General features: G+C 34.1%; 1 protein-coding gene across 2 annotated transcripts in view; it reads right to left on the reverse strand.

The window, feature by feature from the left end:
* Nucleotides 1-16,915, reverse strand: part of DENND3 (DENN domain containing 3) — a 115,208-nt gene that overhangs the window by 46,235 nt on the left and 52,058 nt on the right. For both annotated transcript variants that reach the window (XM_056823010.1, XM_056823009.1), the window contains exons 7-10: nt 15,192-15,410; nt 12,041-12,165; nt 8,091-8,246; nt 4,461-4,557 (exon numbers count right to left, since the gene is read on the reverse strand). In XM_056823010.1, the coding sequence (XP_056678988.1) occupies nt 4,461-4,557; nt 8,091-8,246; nt 12,041-12,165; nt 15,192-15,410 (597 nt within the window). The remainder of the gene's footprint in view (nt 1-4,460; nt 4,558-8,090; nt 8,247-12,040; nt 12,166-15,191; nt 15,411-16,915) is intronic.

The raw sequence follows: 16,915 nt of genomic DNA on the forward strand, positions 1-16,915 counted from the left end.
ATTCTATCACCAATAAGCTCCATCTCATCTCACCCTTTCCCCCTTCCTCTTATGCTCCCTTATACTTTCTGGCACTAACCATTCTCCAGAGATGCCCACTCCTATCTCACACCACCACATAGGGCCAGGATTAGCATACTGTTTGCTCTTTTGCTACTCTCAATAAACTTCATTGAAGTTCACATAATTTGACTATAATAATCCATCCAGACCTTTGCAGTTGATTTCTAGAACATTCTCTTCTTTTTCAACAAGTCCAGAACCTAGCATAGCCTTCCCACTATCACAGGTGCCTTATCCTCCTCTCCTTCGATTATACCAGAACCAATCTGGAATGAACAGGCATTAGGAAGACTCTCCACTACCAATGAAGAGTGCTCTATATCTTTGCTTTCTCCTGGGCTATTCCAAAACCCAAGTGAGATGGTCTTACCATCTACCTGGCTTCTGTATCCTATAGTCCTCTATCATTGTCATTTTAACTACTTAAGTAACTTAATATCTGAGTCTTGACATTTGCTTCACTACTAAAGGTTGAAGACTTATGGGCCTTTCCATCTTGCCCTGGAGCTAAAGTGATTTTCTGAGCAATCTTATTAACAGCAGGATTATCTAGCTTTTCCTATTTGCTTGCTTGATGCTTAGCACTGTGTTTTGGCCCAGAGTAACCAATTAATAAAAAAAATTTCCTTGTAGAGAATCCATCCCCTAATACCTAAACCAATCCTTGGTACCATGGTCATACAAAAGATTTTTCAAACATCTGAACCTTCCAGGTCATTAACAACCTCTATGACCTCTACTTTTCTACCTTTCTCAACTGCATGAGAACATATCTTGAACCTCAAAATCACCAAAACCTTTTCACCCTCCTGAAATCTGAACTCTGAAAGTCCATTGAATGATCACCTCTTCTGTTCCTTCTACTTCCTCTAAGATTCATTCCACCTAAGTGCTTGCTCTTGGGAACCTATAGCCCCATCTATCTTTATTCTCCTAGTCAATTCTCTTGGTTCTGGTTTCACATTCTTTCTTTCACAATCTTGAACCTAGCACAACAAAGCATTATCTTCCACCCTTGAATCCCTCCATGCTTTTGTTTCCCATTCCTCAAGGACAGCTGAGCTTCCCTCATGGCTCACATCCATTATGTACTTTCTCTGCTTTTACTCCTAAATCACTAACCCCTGAAAGAGAAGCCACAAAAAAATCACAAGAATTCACTCCACTACAAATTCATGTTACCTGGCATTCATACTTATTAAAACTTATAAATCATTTCACATAAATTATCTCATTTGGTCCTCACAACAATCTTCCTAGGCAGGCAGGAAAAGTCTTTATTATCCTTATTTTATGGATGAGGAAACTAATGCTCAAAGACTACGTGTCCACGGCCACATAGCTAATAGGTATCAAAAGAGGGTTCAATCTATATGAACTGATGCAGAAATAACCAGAACCAGGAAAACATTGTACAAAGTAATAGCAATATTATGGAATGATCAACTGTGATAGACTTATCTACTATCAGCAATACAATGATCTAGGACAATTCTGAAGGATTTATGACAAAGAATGCTTTCCACCTCCAGAGAAAGTACTGTTGAAGTTGAAATGCAAATGAAAGGAAATTATTTTTTATTTGTTTATTTGTGTTTATGTTTTGGGGGTTTGGTTTTATATGATTATTCTCTTACAAAAATGAACAATATGGAAATGTTTTACATAACACATGTATAATCTAGAAAAAATTTTAAAGTAAGGTTCAAATTTAGATGTCTCCTGACCCCCAAGTTCAATGCTCTTTCTACCACTCCATATTGCTGTTAAATTCAAGTGGGCTCTCACTGTTGTATGGAAATCTTTTAAATCATCAAAACTTCTCCTCTCTCCTTAAATCCTTACTATCAAATCCAACCCCTTCTATCTTGCTTCTCACTTTGCTGAGCTCTCTCATATCCTTTGTAGAGTTAACTAGATCACTGAGAGATTTGTTACATGACTTGCCCAATACCGTGTAATCAACAGAAATTAGAGGCAGAATTTAAACTCAAATTTAACTGGATTCAAAGCTAGCTCTCTCTCTCTCTTATCCTAGACACTTCTCAGAAGAGATAATTATCACCAGAAGGGTCACCTAGAGGCCCATAGGCCACCCTGCTGAAAAAACTCACAAGTATTGCCTGTATCAGTTTAAAGTGTAATTGGGAAATATTTAACAAAATAAATAAAAATACAGCACAACATAGATAATATTAATTTGTGGCTTTCTAAGTCCATATAGGGCTTGGTTTCTATTTAAGTTGCAGAGAAGATATAGACCATTATTAGTGACAAGAGTTTGCTCATCCAAGGGTTCCTTTTAAATCATCATAGGTTCTTATCTTAGTTTCCATTATCCCTTCATTCTTCTTTCTAAATAAAGAATATTTCTGGTCTGAGCAGTTCAAACTTGTTCGACCAGACAAAATAGAATAAAAATGTCCAAACTGTTGCTATGATCATAAACATATCCAAACAGGAATTTTTAATTGGTTTCCATTATATTCTGTGTACAATTTCAAATATATCTTCCTGCTTTCATGGATATCTATAAATACCTATTGGCTCTTGTATCTCTAACTCGGAGCTGATTTGTAGTCATTTTTTTAAACAATCAATAAACATTATTAAACAGCTACTATTTGCCAGGCATTATGCTAAGCATTTAGGGTATAAATAGAAGCAAAATACAGTCCCTGCCTTCAAAGGGTTTACGATCTATTGGGGGAGACAACATGCGAACAAACATATACAAAACAAACAATGTATAGGACCAATAAAAAATTTAACAGAGGAAAGATTAGTTGAATAAAGAGGGACTGGGAAGAGCTTACTGAAAAAGTTGACATTTTAGTTGATTATAAAAGAAGCCAAGGAAGTCAATAGGCAGAGCTGAGGAGGAAAAGCTTTCTAGGCATGAACAAAATTCAGAGAAAATGCCTGGAGCCAAGAGATGGAGTGTATTGTTTGTGGAACAGTCAGAAGGCCAGGGTCACTGGATGAAAGAGTATGTGGTGGGGTTTAAGGTATAAGAAGACTGGAAAGGCAGGAGACTTGGGTTTACATCCCTACAGTGAAAGTTACTAGCTGCTATGTGTAATAAGCCTCAATTCTTCGGAGCCTCTTTCCCCACTTATAAATCTGAGATAATATGCCCTTCCCAGATATGTAGTGAAATGCAAATTCTTATTTGAAATGGTAATGTATTGTGGCAGTTTCAGCTATCATGATTTCTTTTTGTTTTTTTAACATTACTATCTACAAGTAAAGTCTTTTTTGGATTCAAAAGAGATCCAAAGAGATCAAAGGGAAAAGGACCAACACATGCAAAAATATTTATAGCAATTATTTTTGTAGTGAGAAGGGTAGTAAGTGGATACTCATCAATTGGAGAATGACAGGGAAGATATATGAATATAATGAAAGACTTTTGGGCTATAAGAAATGAAGGAAGAAAAGACTTCAAAAAAACCTGGGAAGACTTGCATGAACTGATGCAGAGTTAGTAGAACAAGGAGAAGCATTTATTATATAACATAAATATTGGGGCTTTTTTTAACTGCTATTGTTTATTTTATTTTGTCTCAATTATATGTAAATTAAAATATTTTAACAATTTTTTCTTATACTGAGTTCCAAATTCCTTCCCTCACTTTTCTCCCTCTGAGAAGACAAGTATTTTGATATAGATTATACATAGCATGCAAAACATTGCTATATTATCCATCTTACATAAATAATGTAAAAATAAACAATTCTGAAAGATTTTAAAACTCTTATCAACTAAGAGATCAACAATTGGATCTGGCCAATGGAGGCATTTATTTTGCTGAACTGTGCATATAGGAGTTCTTTATTTCTTTATTTTCATGGAGTCTAGAGGGTGGAAGGGAGAAAAAAAATAAATGCATGATAATTGAAAAGAATTATTTTAAAAACTGTTGTTTACTATTTTAGTCTATTTGCAAAGGTAAGGTATTAGAATAAAGGGCAATTATACATACACATATACAGAAACACAAAAATATGTTGGCGAGATTAACTAATAAAAAAGTTGGCATAGTTTCTTATGTTCCTGTGGCACCCTGTTAGGCACCCCGAGCATGTGAAAGCCCCATTTGTTATTTTCAAGATGCTTAAATTCTAAAATGAGAGTACAAGCAGACCTTTATAAACATAAAATCTTTAATTCTGTGAAAATAAAAATATGCTAAAGAAGTTGAATTAGCTTAAAAATCATTGTTAATTAAAGAGACCAAAGGGGAAATATGCTTTTCTAACAAATAATTAAAATAATTTTATTGATAATCTCCATATTTCTGAAATATCAAGAATATCAATAAAATAATTTTAATTAATCTATTTTACACACAATATAAATATTTACAGCTGCAACATGAATTTAAAACTTTTACCTTTTTATAAAATGGTTGATCTCCTGGTGCTCTTGTTTTGAGAAATTCTTCACTATTGAACACTCTATGTTCATAATTGAGATGGTTTTTTACTTCTCTAATAACAGAAAATAAATTATAAGTTATTTAACATCTTAAAATATATGAAACTGCATATTGATAATTCATATAATTTATATATGATCATACATTTATATACTAATGATATAATATATTGCTTATAAATATATAACTATAAATAATAAAATAATATATTATAAAATAATATAAAAACAAATAAATTGCATATTAATAGAACAGTACTGAAAAATGTATACTTTGCAAATATCTTCTTCAGAAAGTCTAGTCCTACTTCCCAGTTACATGGTATATTGCATATTTGCTTTTTTTTTCCTGGTTGTTTCACTCTCTCCACATGCATTTCTTATAAAAACAACAAGCTCATAAAACTCCTCCAAGCTAAGAAAGGTCCTTTCCTTTTCTTAATCCCCATTCTCATTTGCACAGAGTAAGAACTCAAGGAGCACTGGTTCGTTCAGTTGATTCTAAGAAGGTAGAATTGACAGTTTTTTATAAATATATATTTATTTATTTGTATATTTATATACACATACCTCAAATTTTTATATAAATATAAAATTTATATATAAAACTATATGCATACATTTTATAATATATAAAAGACTATATTATAATGTATAACTATATTTATACATATAGTCATAAAATACATCCTGGAGTATTCCAGAGGAGTCAAACTCCTGGCCTACAGATTGTAAACCTGCCCTCTAGTGTCTCCCAAACAAGATGAAAATGTAATTAGGATTGAGAATCAGGCCCTGAGACAAGAGGTCCTGGGTTCAAATATGGTTTCATATACTTCCTAGCTGTGTGACCCTGAGGAAGTCACTTAACTCCAACTGGCTAGCTCTTACTGCTCTTCTGCCTTGGAACCAAAATTAGTACTGATTCCAAGATAGAGGATAAGGTTTTTTTTTAAAATATAATTAAGAAATGTACAACTAAACAGGAAAAAATCAACATAGATGATGTTAACTTGTGGTTTTCTAAATCACCATGAGGCCAGGGATCAGGTTCTAATTGAGTTTGACATCAGAGGAGTATACAATCTAATTTACAGTCTCTTCTTCTAGACAGAGGGAAAATGCAGAGCATGATTTTGGCTACTTGTGAATTAAGGGAAGGATCTAGTTTATTATTAATAATAGATAGCATTTCCTTCTTGGTCCTCTTTTGGGCATGAAGGCTCCTTCATCGCCTACTGAAGGATGATGCTATTGCTATCAGCAGAAAGCATCCTACTCAGATTGTAAGTTCCTTGAAGACAGGGGCTGTTTTGTTTCCCTGGAATATAGTAGGCAATTAATAAATGGTCATTGATTACTACCCTTAGGCTTGGAAAAAATAATAGCATTTATGTAATGCCTTAAGGTATGCAAAGTATATATACATATTATCACATTTTGTCTCAACTAAATACTAGGACTTTTGGTAATCTTCAGTGTCTTTCTTCAGGGGATTTCTCTGAGCTTTATTTGGCACTGTGACATAACTGAAACAAAGTCTCATTTTTAGCAGTCCCAACATTTTAAAAGCTTTATCCTTATTTTTGAAGCTACCAATTATAAAGTTCTACTAGTAAATACACTGCCTCATTTCACTCTGGCTTTCTTGGAGCCCTGAAAATGAAGAGCTTCTTCACACATATGTGTAGATACAGCGAGAGAAGTTAGAGCAGTCAGATAGAGTAAGAAGACTCCTAATTTAGAGCCTTTAGAACCTAGATTCCAGTCCTGGCTTGGCCATTCACTAGTCATAAGACTGTGAGTCAAGTTTCCTCATCTGCAAAGGGGGATAAACACCTGCACAATTTCTCTTAAGATAAATTTTGTGAGATAAACAATTTATAATTTTTGAAGTTCTATACAACATGAACTAAAGACCAAATGTCTATATAGATACACTAAAAAAAAACACTTCTCATGCTTAATTTCTCCTCCTATTTGTATGTACTTATCAATGTCATAGTTTTTTGTAAAATATATACTATTTAAAAGTTTTGCTCCTTTGCAGAACAATAACAAATCATGAGAAATTGATTAAAACTATGTACATTTGGGACTCAGAAACAGTATAAACAAAGTTGAATACTCAAATTTTGCATCTGAATCATTATTTGGTTTAAAGAAATGTCAGTCAAATCACTAGTATTTATTATGAGCCTATGACATGCTGGGTGCTGGGGAAAACAAAAATGTATAGTGAGTAAAGATTAGTAAAAGTTACGTGATGATAATCATTTCAAGTAGTTTGCAGTAAGAAACCTCTACAGTGGCATCCAGAGAAGTGACAGATCTCTCCCGGAACAGGACACAAAGTGACAGCAGGAGCTATCAGGAAAGAGTACAGCAAGGATGTACTAATGTTTTTCCTTTGCTAGAGGACTCTGGTGGATGAGAAAGCATTATAGAATGAGAAAGGGAAGTGCTGGAAAAGAAAAGGGAGAACAGAGAGTTGGAAAAAGAGCGAGTCTACATTCTCTGGCAAAGATCAATTTGATTGAAAAAAAATTTCCAATCAATATTTAGATTGCATCATTTTGTCAAATATTTTTCATATTTTTCTTTATAGGGTATAAATTATATATTAGAAGAAATAGCTGCTGGATCCCCATTTTGATCAGTCATCTTTAAATAAATGTCATTTATTTTGGTGTTTATTCTATTAAACCTACTCCAGTACTAGACACCTAATGGAAACTCAGATTCTTGATGATAACAGACATTAAAGAAAATAGATGTAAGAATTATTTGCAATAACAATGAAGCCTAAGAGTGTTAACTCATTGGACTCCAATTAATTCAAATTTTCAGAGTTGGTTTATCTAGATCAAGAACCACGTGTAATTTTTGCTTTTTTACCAGCGGACTGCCAATGATTAATTAGACCAGTCATCTTGAGTTCTGTCTTGCCACTTGACTTCAGTGATGGTAGAAGAGAGAGTGGGGCCAACAACTGCACAATTCTGCCTCACTTAAATCCAATTTATTTGTTTGAGAGTCAAAAGATATCACCTGTGATGTCATTTTGGTTCTCTTGGAGCATAAATCATAACCAATCAATTAGATCAATTAATATTGTTAGTATCTAAGCCCCCCACTTCAGTCCTTCAATGTTTTCCCCAGTTTCAGGAAAGAGACCCAAAGTAGATTCTCGAAGGCAATGCCAATGAGGCACAAGTACTAATGGTTTCTACAAGAATTGGAAAAGCTCAAAAGGACAGTTGCAGCAATGAATTGTGTGTTCCCATCTATGAAGGCACCGTGAGTTGTTATGCTCTGGCAAATGATGAAATAAATCATGGATCTTTTTAAGAATCCAAGAAGCATTCCATCAGTGCCACAGTAAGAAAAGGATATGACACCTAATTTTGTTAACACAACATTCATACTCAAAAGATTTGGTAGAGAGGGTTGAAATTCACAGATAAAACAAACTCTTGATGACTCCTGGTTTTAATCTAGCCACGGTCCGTCATGATCATGTATAGTTAAAAACAGGACTGAACTGCATGACTTTCATTTTTTAAAAATGGTTATAAGGGCATACCTGAAGATATTAACAATTAGTTGTAAAGTAATTTGCTGCATTTCAGAATTCCGTTTTTGTTGCCATGCCCTTCTACGTGCTTGAACCTCACCTAAGTCTGTGCTGGGCATTAGATGGGAGAGTTCTAGATCATAGTGCAACTGAAGGCTTTCTACCCTAGAAGAAAAAAAGGAGATTTTTATGGAGAAAATTATATTTTGATAACAATTACCATTATATTTTCTAGTAGCATTCTCTCTTTTAAAATCAGATAACTATAAAACTCAGATAACTCATAATGGCATGGAGATGACTCTCGGTTTTCAAGGGTCAGGACAGTAGAATGTTTGTTCTGGTGGGTCCAAATGAAGTGGAAGGGTTGTAAGCAAGGCCCCATTGATAGTGCATGTCTGCTTTCCAGGGATCAGCCTACATTTAGAGAGGCTCATCACCAAGTTTATCACAAGGTGATTAATGTTTTGGCCATAGCAACTCTCACAGATCATGTACTACATTATGCCAGGGCTTCAATGAATGGAAGGAGTTCCCATACTCAACATTTCCAAATTTTTAAAGTAGCCAAAAAAAAAATCCACCTTTTTGTTGACAATGTTGATCTTATTTAACCATGTGACAAATGTATTAAAATCCCATTATGAATCATACTACTATTTCTTGGGAAATACACTTTCTGCCCTCAAAGAATTTACAATCTAATAATAACAAAATGGCCTTCTCTGGAAACAAACTACTTTCTAAATGTAAATTAGCCATTTTGGTATATTTCAGGATCATTCAAGTACTTGAGGATGAGGAAGAATCACTAAAGGAGTTCATTCCTTTTAAAAAATGGGCAGTTTACTTTTACAGTGTGGCTTGCTTATTGTAGAATCCTCATTTATAAAATGAGATTCAATTTAAACAACCTTTAAGGTTTTTCCATCTCTGAAATTCTGTGATAGTGACTCAACATCTTAAGTCAAAACAAAGAAATTCCTCCTGAAAAATTAATTTTTTAACCAAGTTAAATGCTCTTTTATTGACCAAAAAAGTTAGCTTTAGATTCTGGCACTATTGATGTTATGAATGAAGAGGAGGAAGAGAAGGAAAAGGAAGAACAAGACTGATTCTTAGAGCTTATAAGAAACTAGAGCTATAAGATTAAAAAACAGATAAAAAAGTCACATATAAAAAATTTTTAAAGTAACTCTTTCCCTAGTAGTTCCAAATTGTAAACTAAAGGAGGACCCATCTATTTGGGAATGACTAAATTATGACTTATGAACATAATGGAATATTGAAATGACAGAAGAAATGACAAAATGAATGGTTTCAGGGGAAACTGGAAAGACTCTTATAAATTGATGTGGAATGAAGTTAGCAGAATTAGAATAATAATTTATATGACAATAAAATTATAAAGAAAAACAAATTTAAAAGACTTAAATTCTTAGGGCTGTAAACTGAAAAATAAAGTTTTCCATCTGCATTGGTAGTAGGAGTGTCATCACAGGAAGTTTCTTACACCAATGAAATCACAGGTCTGAGCTAAATAACAAAAATCAATTTTAGAATATGTCATAAGAGTATGTATACATAATCCCATCTTCGACAGGAAGCCTTTCCCAATTCCTTATAATTCCAGAGCCTTCTCTCTTATTTCCTATTTAGGTTGTTAGTATAGATTCATTTGCATGTTGTCTCCCCCACTAGCTTGTAAAACTCCTCAAGGGCAGGGACTATCTTTTGCTTCTTATTGATTTGCTTGGCACTAAATAAATGTTTATTGGCTAATTAGCATAATATTATATTAAATATAAAAATGCATAATAGATACTTATTATCTGCTAGATGATATTCAGGGAGCAACAGAAAATGAAAGCCATGTACATTGTAAAGGGCATGATTGCATTTAGTTGCTAATCTCCTTTACGATTTTATAGAGCTTTATACGTTTCAAATCATTTTCATTTCCACTATCTCCTTTTCCCCCACAACCATATGGGGCAAGTAAGGCAAGGATTATTTTTGTGCTTTCAAAGACAAACACAAAAAGATGCATGAGTACCTAACATCATTCTGTGAGTTAGTAGTAATTGGAGGACTAGAACACAAATGGCCCAAGTTCTAATTCAATGAGACTTTCTATTGTTTCTGTAGCATCTTGGGCAGAAATGTCAATTTGCTATGTCTCACTGGCAATTCTTTCCATATGACAACAGTGCATTTTAGGGAGGTAAACAGAGATCCACAGCTGGCACCTTGGAATTTTGCTACTGATGGAGTATCCATTTTATGTTATGCTTTTTCATTCACTGAAAATGTTCTTCAAACAGCCAAAATGCATTATGGTATACAATATAGTATAAGGAACATGTTTTAGCTATAAATTACCACGATTAATGGCAATGAGTATATGCTTCAACTGTGCTTTTGGCTTGTATTATTTATTGGAACAGCTAACAAGCTAGCTGGAGAAAACAAAATTTGCCTTTGGATATTCTCCACAGAAGGAACCTGTGTTGACATCACAGACTCTATCCTGCTCACACTCATTTAAGTGTGAGTTAGGATTGAAAAAGGTTTTAAGAGCCTGTAGATTAAACCCCCAAAAGCAAGATAATTGAGAAATGGCAGCAGACTAAAAGAAATTAAATCCTTCAAAGTGGATAAAACTACAGGAAAGAGCTTAAAATCAATATTTTTAAATGGTAGACAATAATATTTAAACCCCAGAAAGAGAAACTTAATTCTGAACCAAACAGGGAAAGGGAAAAGGGCAGTACACAGCAAAGGACCTTCCTGGAAATGTTAATACTTTAGAGCTTTGCTAATAGTCTCCTGTCTCTACCCATCCCCCTATACACATTGGCATATACTGCAAGTTAGACATGTTTGGAAATTCATTCATTCAACACATACTAAGGGCCTGCCATGTATACAGCACTGTGCTGGGCTCTAAGACTGAGGTACCACCGTCTGCTGTTAAGCAACTTAAAATCTAATGGGAGATTCACAAAACATACAGCTATAACATGCTCAAAATAGAATGTGGGAATAAGGTGAGAAAGGCATAAACAGAGTTCTTTCTTCTCTTCAGAGGAGGCGAGTTCTAGGCAGAGAAAATGATAGAAGCAAAGACAGGGGTAGGGAAGAGTTAGGAAAAATAGGGCAAGAGAGGAGTTAAGTTTGATATGAGTCAAGAATAAGAGGTAAATGAATAGTGGAAGATAAAATTAAATTAGTGCCAACCTAGAGAGAGCTTCAAATGTCAAAGATGAGACATTGTTACTTTTATTTAGAAAGCAATGAAAAGCCATCTATGATCAAAATGACCTTTGGGGAAGATAACTGTGACAATATGTGTAAGATGAATTGGAAGGGGAGCAGCTGAAGGAAGGAGCCCAGAGGATAGGATTGCAGCAGTCCAGGTTCAAGAGGTATGAGATCCAGGTATTAATAGAAACTAGGCAAAGAACTTTGGGGAAAGAATAAAGGGCTTGATGACTGACAGGATTTAAAAAGGAAACTAAAGGAGGAGACATGATTTAAGGTTTGGCATCTGTGGATAAATAGGAAAATGGTGGTACCATTGAGGGAAATATAACAAGGAAGAGCTAGTTTTAGAGAGAGATGAGAAGTTTAGTTTTAGCCATGTTGGAATCAACTAACTGGAGGTTGGGAATACCAGACTAGCTAAAGCTTCAAAGAGGTTATAATTAGAGAGAAGGAATATATTCATCTTTTCTGACGATTAAGGGACAATTTAGTGCTAAATGCTATACCAAACACTTAGAACTTTAAACCAGCACTAGAATTATAGAAAAAAATACTTCAGCAATTTTTACCAATTAAAACCAAAGCTCCTAATCCATGACTTCAGAAAACATTTTCCTAAGCATATGACCCATAAAATCTAAGCTTTTAAAATTTGTTCTTAAAGTTTTCAGATATAACATTTCTACTTTTACCTTTGAATGAATGTCTGGGCAGCTTGTAAAGGGATGTCTGGAATATCATCATTCTCATCACCCGACACTTTGGAATATGTAATATTTCCATTGTCAATATTTATTAGGATCAAACCATCTGCTTCCTTTTAAATAAGTATTAAAATCAAAGGTTATTTTATAATGAAATATTTTCATAAATAGCTTTGAAAATTTAAATACAATACATTGTGCCATGAAGAATTTCATTTTATCAAGGTCTTTGCTAAGATAAAATTTCAATAATTTTAACTACCTTTTTTTTTTTTAAAACCCTTACCTTCCGTCTTGGAGTCAATACTGTGTATTGGCTCCAAGGCAGAAGAGTGGTAAGGGCTAGGCAATGGGGGTCAAGTGACTTGCCCAGGGTCACACAGCAGGGAAGTGTCTGAGGTCAGATTTGAACCTAGGACCTCCCGTCTCTAGGCCTGACTCTCAATCCACTGAGCCACCCAGCTGCCCCCAATTTTAACTACCTTTAACAGATTAGTTCATAGACCATTGCATATCTTGATGCTAATATATCAGAAACTATTGATAGCAACAATTAACAAAATTGAACTCCTTTCCCTCTTCTCCCCTGAACTGGGAGAAAAGATTCCAGTAAGTGTTTGGGGTGGAATTTTTTAAATCTTTTTCTCTGAACCCTGCTAAGTGCATTTTTGACAACTTGAAATATTTCTTTTTTATCACTATGACCTCTGCAACTGGCACCTAAACTAGCAGAGTTCTTATAGTACCCAAGACCTACACTCATCTCTTTGGGTGTGGAAAACACCTGAGTATAGTAGAGGGGCAGAGTTCTAAAGAAAGACAAATTACAGAGGAAACATGTTTTATTTTTAAATGTCTGTATTGTTTTACTTAAAAAATCAGTGAGAATCATTGGAACACAAGCCTGTACTTGCTCACTTCTTAATTCTATACTCCCTAAAGATCAATTTTATAAATATTAGAGAGGCCTACAAATTAAATAGTTTGTACTACACAGCTCCACATTCTCTTTAAACTATTAAAATGTTTAGAATTATTCTGGTTCAGTAGTTTTAAACAAAACTATGCTTTCAAATGGTATATATATATCAGCTTCAAACTCCAGTTCTTTTTCTGGCCTCACAGTTCTTGGAAGAATAACAAATTCTAAATCTGGAAGCTAAATAGAGGTGCCCTTTATCTTAATGTTGAGGAGGGGAAACCCCCATACATAACTGTTTAGATATTATAAATATCTCCAAGATGCTGTTGGAATTCAACTTAGTTCCTTTCTCTGGCATGAGACTACTGGAGAATAAAATTAGAGAAACAAATTCAGAACTCAATTAGTTAAAATATTTGTCTTCACTTCTGAAAGTTTCCAGAGTCCTGATATGTGAAAGATCCCTTTACTAAAAGGATTTACTTAACTACAGCCAGCTGGAATTAACCATCAGTTAAAAAGCCAAAATAGGCGTCCCTTCTGAAAATTCTGGAGACAGGGTGTTTCTCACTAAGGGCTAAAAAAAGAAACAACACATGAATACTATGATGTGGTTTTTTCCTTTATTACCCAGGCTAGATGACGTCTTTTAGTTTCTTCCATTAGTATTTGAATGGCCTTTTCTGGACACATTTTTTTTTTCCTGGTGAATCATGCATTTGAGTACTAACACTTAACTAAATCCAATTACCTCAATCACTCATATCCTTAAGTATGACTAACACTGAACTTACCTCCTATGGTACTGCTGGCACTTATAAAATGACTTCATCCCATGCTGCCTACCAAACCCAGTAGATTTTTGAAAAATGTAATGACTCATACTTATTTTTTAAAATAAAAGTTAAAAAGTTTAAAAAACATAAGTTTATACAAATACTTTCCCCATTGGGAGAGAAATGATTTGTTATCCCAATTTTACAAGTGAGGAAACTGAAGCTAAAAAAAGGTTAATTGATTTTTTTCCCCCACAGTTAAACAAACTATATTAAGTAGAATTCCAACTCAGATCTCCTGATGCCATGGCAGACTACCAGTTCCAGTTTACCTTTTCTCCATTTATGTGTGCTTTGTCTGAATTCTATAACCTGCTATGGAACTTGCCCATAGTGAGATATGAATAATTTATAACTTTAATACATAACCTTATACATAACCTATCTTATTAAGTACTAAATTTTGTTACAGAATTTTAATTTTTTTAAAGATATATAGGGTTGAGTGACTTGTTCAGGGTCACATAGTTAGTGTCTGAAGCCTGAAAAGAATAATAAAAAATAAAAACCTACTTTCTTTTTTCTGATTAACTTTAACTGAAAGAAGAAAAACTGTAGTTTCCCCCGACCGAAATTAACTAACTCTGCTAAACTTTGAATCTTATTCAATTCAAAGCTGAACTCAGGAAGACTCATCTTCCTGACTCTAAGCCTGACATTCTATCCACTCTACCTCCTAGCTGCCCCCAGAATTTTAATTTTTAAACAATTCCTTACCAGGAAATAGTTTCAATAAAACTTACTTGAGCATAATTAGAATCTGTTACCCTAAAAACTACAGTCCCCAGAAAAACTGCTACTCCCAGCATCCTACCCACTTCCTTTCGTTATGTGCTGACACAATATAAATTGGCTGGAGTTCCCTGTCTCACTCTTTCCTTCCTGTTGAGGTTTTGGTGGAGTGGGGATTTTTGAGCAGGTAGAAAAACTTAGTCACATGGTTCTGTTTTGTCAGATAATAAACTTTATAAAATAATACTTGAAGTATTGGACATTAAGTCTTACACTTGGAATGTTATATATTGAAGTGGACATAAATAGATTTGGAATAGTCTACCAGAAAAAAGGCAAAAAAGTAGGGTTTGAGTTATAGAAGCATAATTGGTTTATATTACTACATATCCTCATTATTGTTTATGATTATATTACAATCCATTTCTGTAATACAAAAAAGTAAAATTTTCATTCATGTGTTTAAAATTAATTGTTTTGAAGATATGCTTAAATTAATCTTCCTTAGTGATGATCTTCCCTTTCCACCTTTATAATATGTCTTCTTAAGAGTTCAGCATCCTTTAAAATATATTATCATTTGCTCATGAGTTCTAGCAATATTGTTCTCAGTAGGTAAAAAGATAGAATCAGATATTCTCCATCTCACCTTGTTAACTTCTTCAAAGTGATCAACATGGCAGCCCATAAGGAAAGACGTAGGTGCCATGACAAAGTCCAGCATCTGTCCAGAAAGAATGGGTACAAAGGTGTGCTGCCACTGAATAGGGTGAAGATACAACATGAAGCACTCAGCAATAAGAGTAAGAAGAGCCCAGTCCGAAGAGAAGAAGACAATTCGCTGTTCAGTTAAAATGCAAGTTATGATCTAGGGGGGAGAAAAAATAATTTTGAGAATCTATTCCATTCACACACTGATGGAGTCTTATATGGAGTTTCTTAACTTGGGCTATTTTCATTAACTATTTCCCATTTCTGGAATGCCCTCACTCCCAATCACTACTTCCTGGCTTCCTTTAAATTTCAGCTAAAATTCTACCTTTTACAACACCCCTGAATACTAGTGCCTGCCTGCCTGCCTGCCTCCTTTCTTTCTTCCTTTCTTCCTTCTTTCCTTCTTTCCTTCTTTTCTTCTTTTCTTCCTTCTTTCCTTCTTTTCTTCCTTCCTTCCTTCCTTCCTTCCTTCCTTCCTTCCTTCCTTCCTTCTTTCCTTCCTTCCTTCCTTCCTTCCTTTCTATCTTAGTAATAACTCCAAGTGTTGTGAAGATAAGTGGAGATAATCTGATGATTATCTCCAATTTATCCTTTCTCTTATACGGAGTTGTTTGCATGTTGTTGCTCCATTAGACTGTGAGCTCTTTGAGAACAGGGACTGTTTTTTCCTTCCTTTGTATCTCTAGGACTTAGCAAAATGACTGGCACACACAAAAGGGAGCTCAGTATGTGCTTGCTTATTTAATTTTATGTAAATGCAAGGAGTTTGAGAAAAATAGCACCTTAGGAATATTAACCAAATAAGTATATTTAAGCATATTTATTACAAAATAATATACAGAAATACAAAATATGCAAAATAAGTATAGGTTATCTCATAATATTTTATGAAAAGGCTAGCATTAAAGTATTCCTATTGCATATTACATCTTAAACAGAAGAAGCCTAGAAATGTAAGATGTTGAATTCATTACAAAGACAGGAAACACCCTGGTTACTACTGACAAACAAGATATAATGTTTTCATAGAATTATACAGTCTTAAGAAGGTGGAAAGACTTCAGAGGTTATTGGACCAATCTGTTTCTGAAAAAAATACTCTCTACCTCAGCAGTTCTCAAAGGTTTTGAAAGTTTCAGAATTCCCTTGAAATTTTAAAAATTACTCAGGACTCCCAAAGACTTTCTGTTCATATAAGATTAGAAATTAGCCATATTAGAATATAACTGTATTAGAAATTAACCAGTTAATTCAAACATCTTAGCATTATAAAGAAAATCATTTTGACTTCATGGATCCCTGAAAGGATCTCAGGGAACCTATAGGGATCCCTGATCATACTTTGAGCAATATTGCAAATGGATATCCATTTGTATTGATATCCTCAATAAGTATTCAACAGTTTTTGCTGGATTTGGAATGAATGCTAATATTTATGCAACAATTTAAAGTCTGCAAAGTGATTTACAAATTTTACCTCATTTAACAGCAACCCTTAATAGTAGAAGCTAGAGATAACAATCCCTATTTCACAGAAGAAGAAACTGAGGCAGTTAGAGGTTAAAATTTGTCTAAGATCATACAGATAATATGTGTCTGAGTTAGGATTTAAACCTGAATTTTCATGATTTCAGGTGAAAGGCTCTATACATCATGCCA

The sequence above is a fragment of the Monodelphis domestica genome, chromosome 3, assembly GCF_027887165.1.
Source record: "Monodelphis domestica isolate mMonDom1 chromosome 3, mMonDom1.pri, whole genome shotgun sequence".
In the NCBI taxonomy this organism is placed as follows: Eukaryota; Metazoa; Chordata; class Mammalia; order Didelphimorphia; family Didelphidae; genus Monodelphis; species Monodelphis domestica.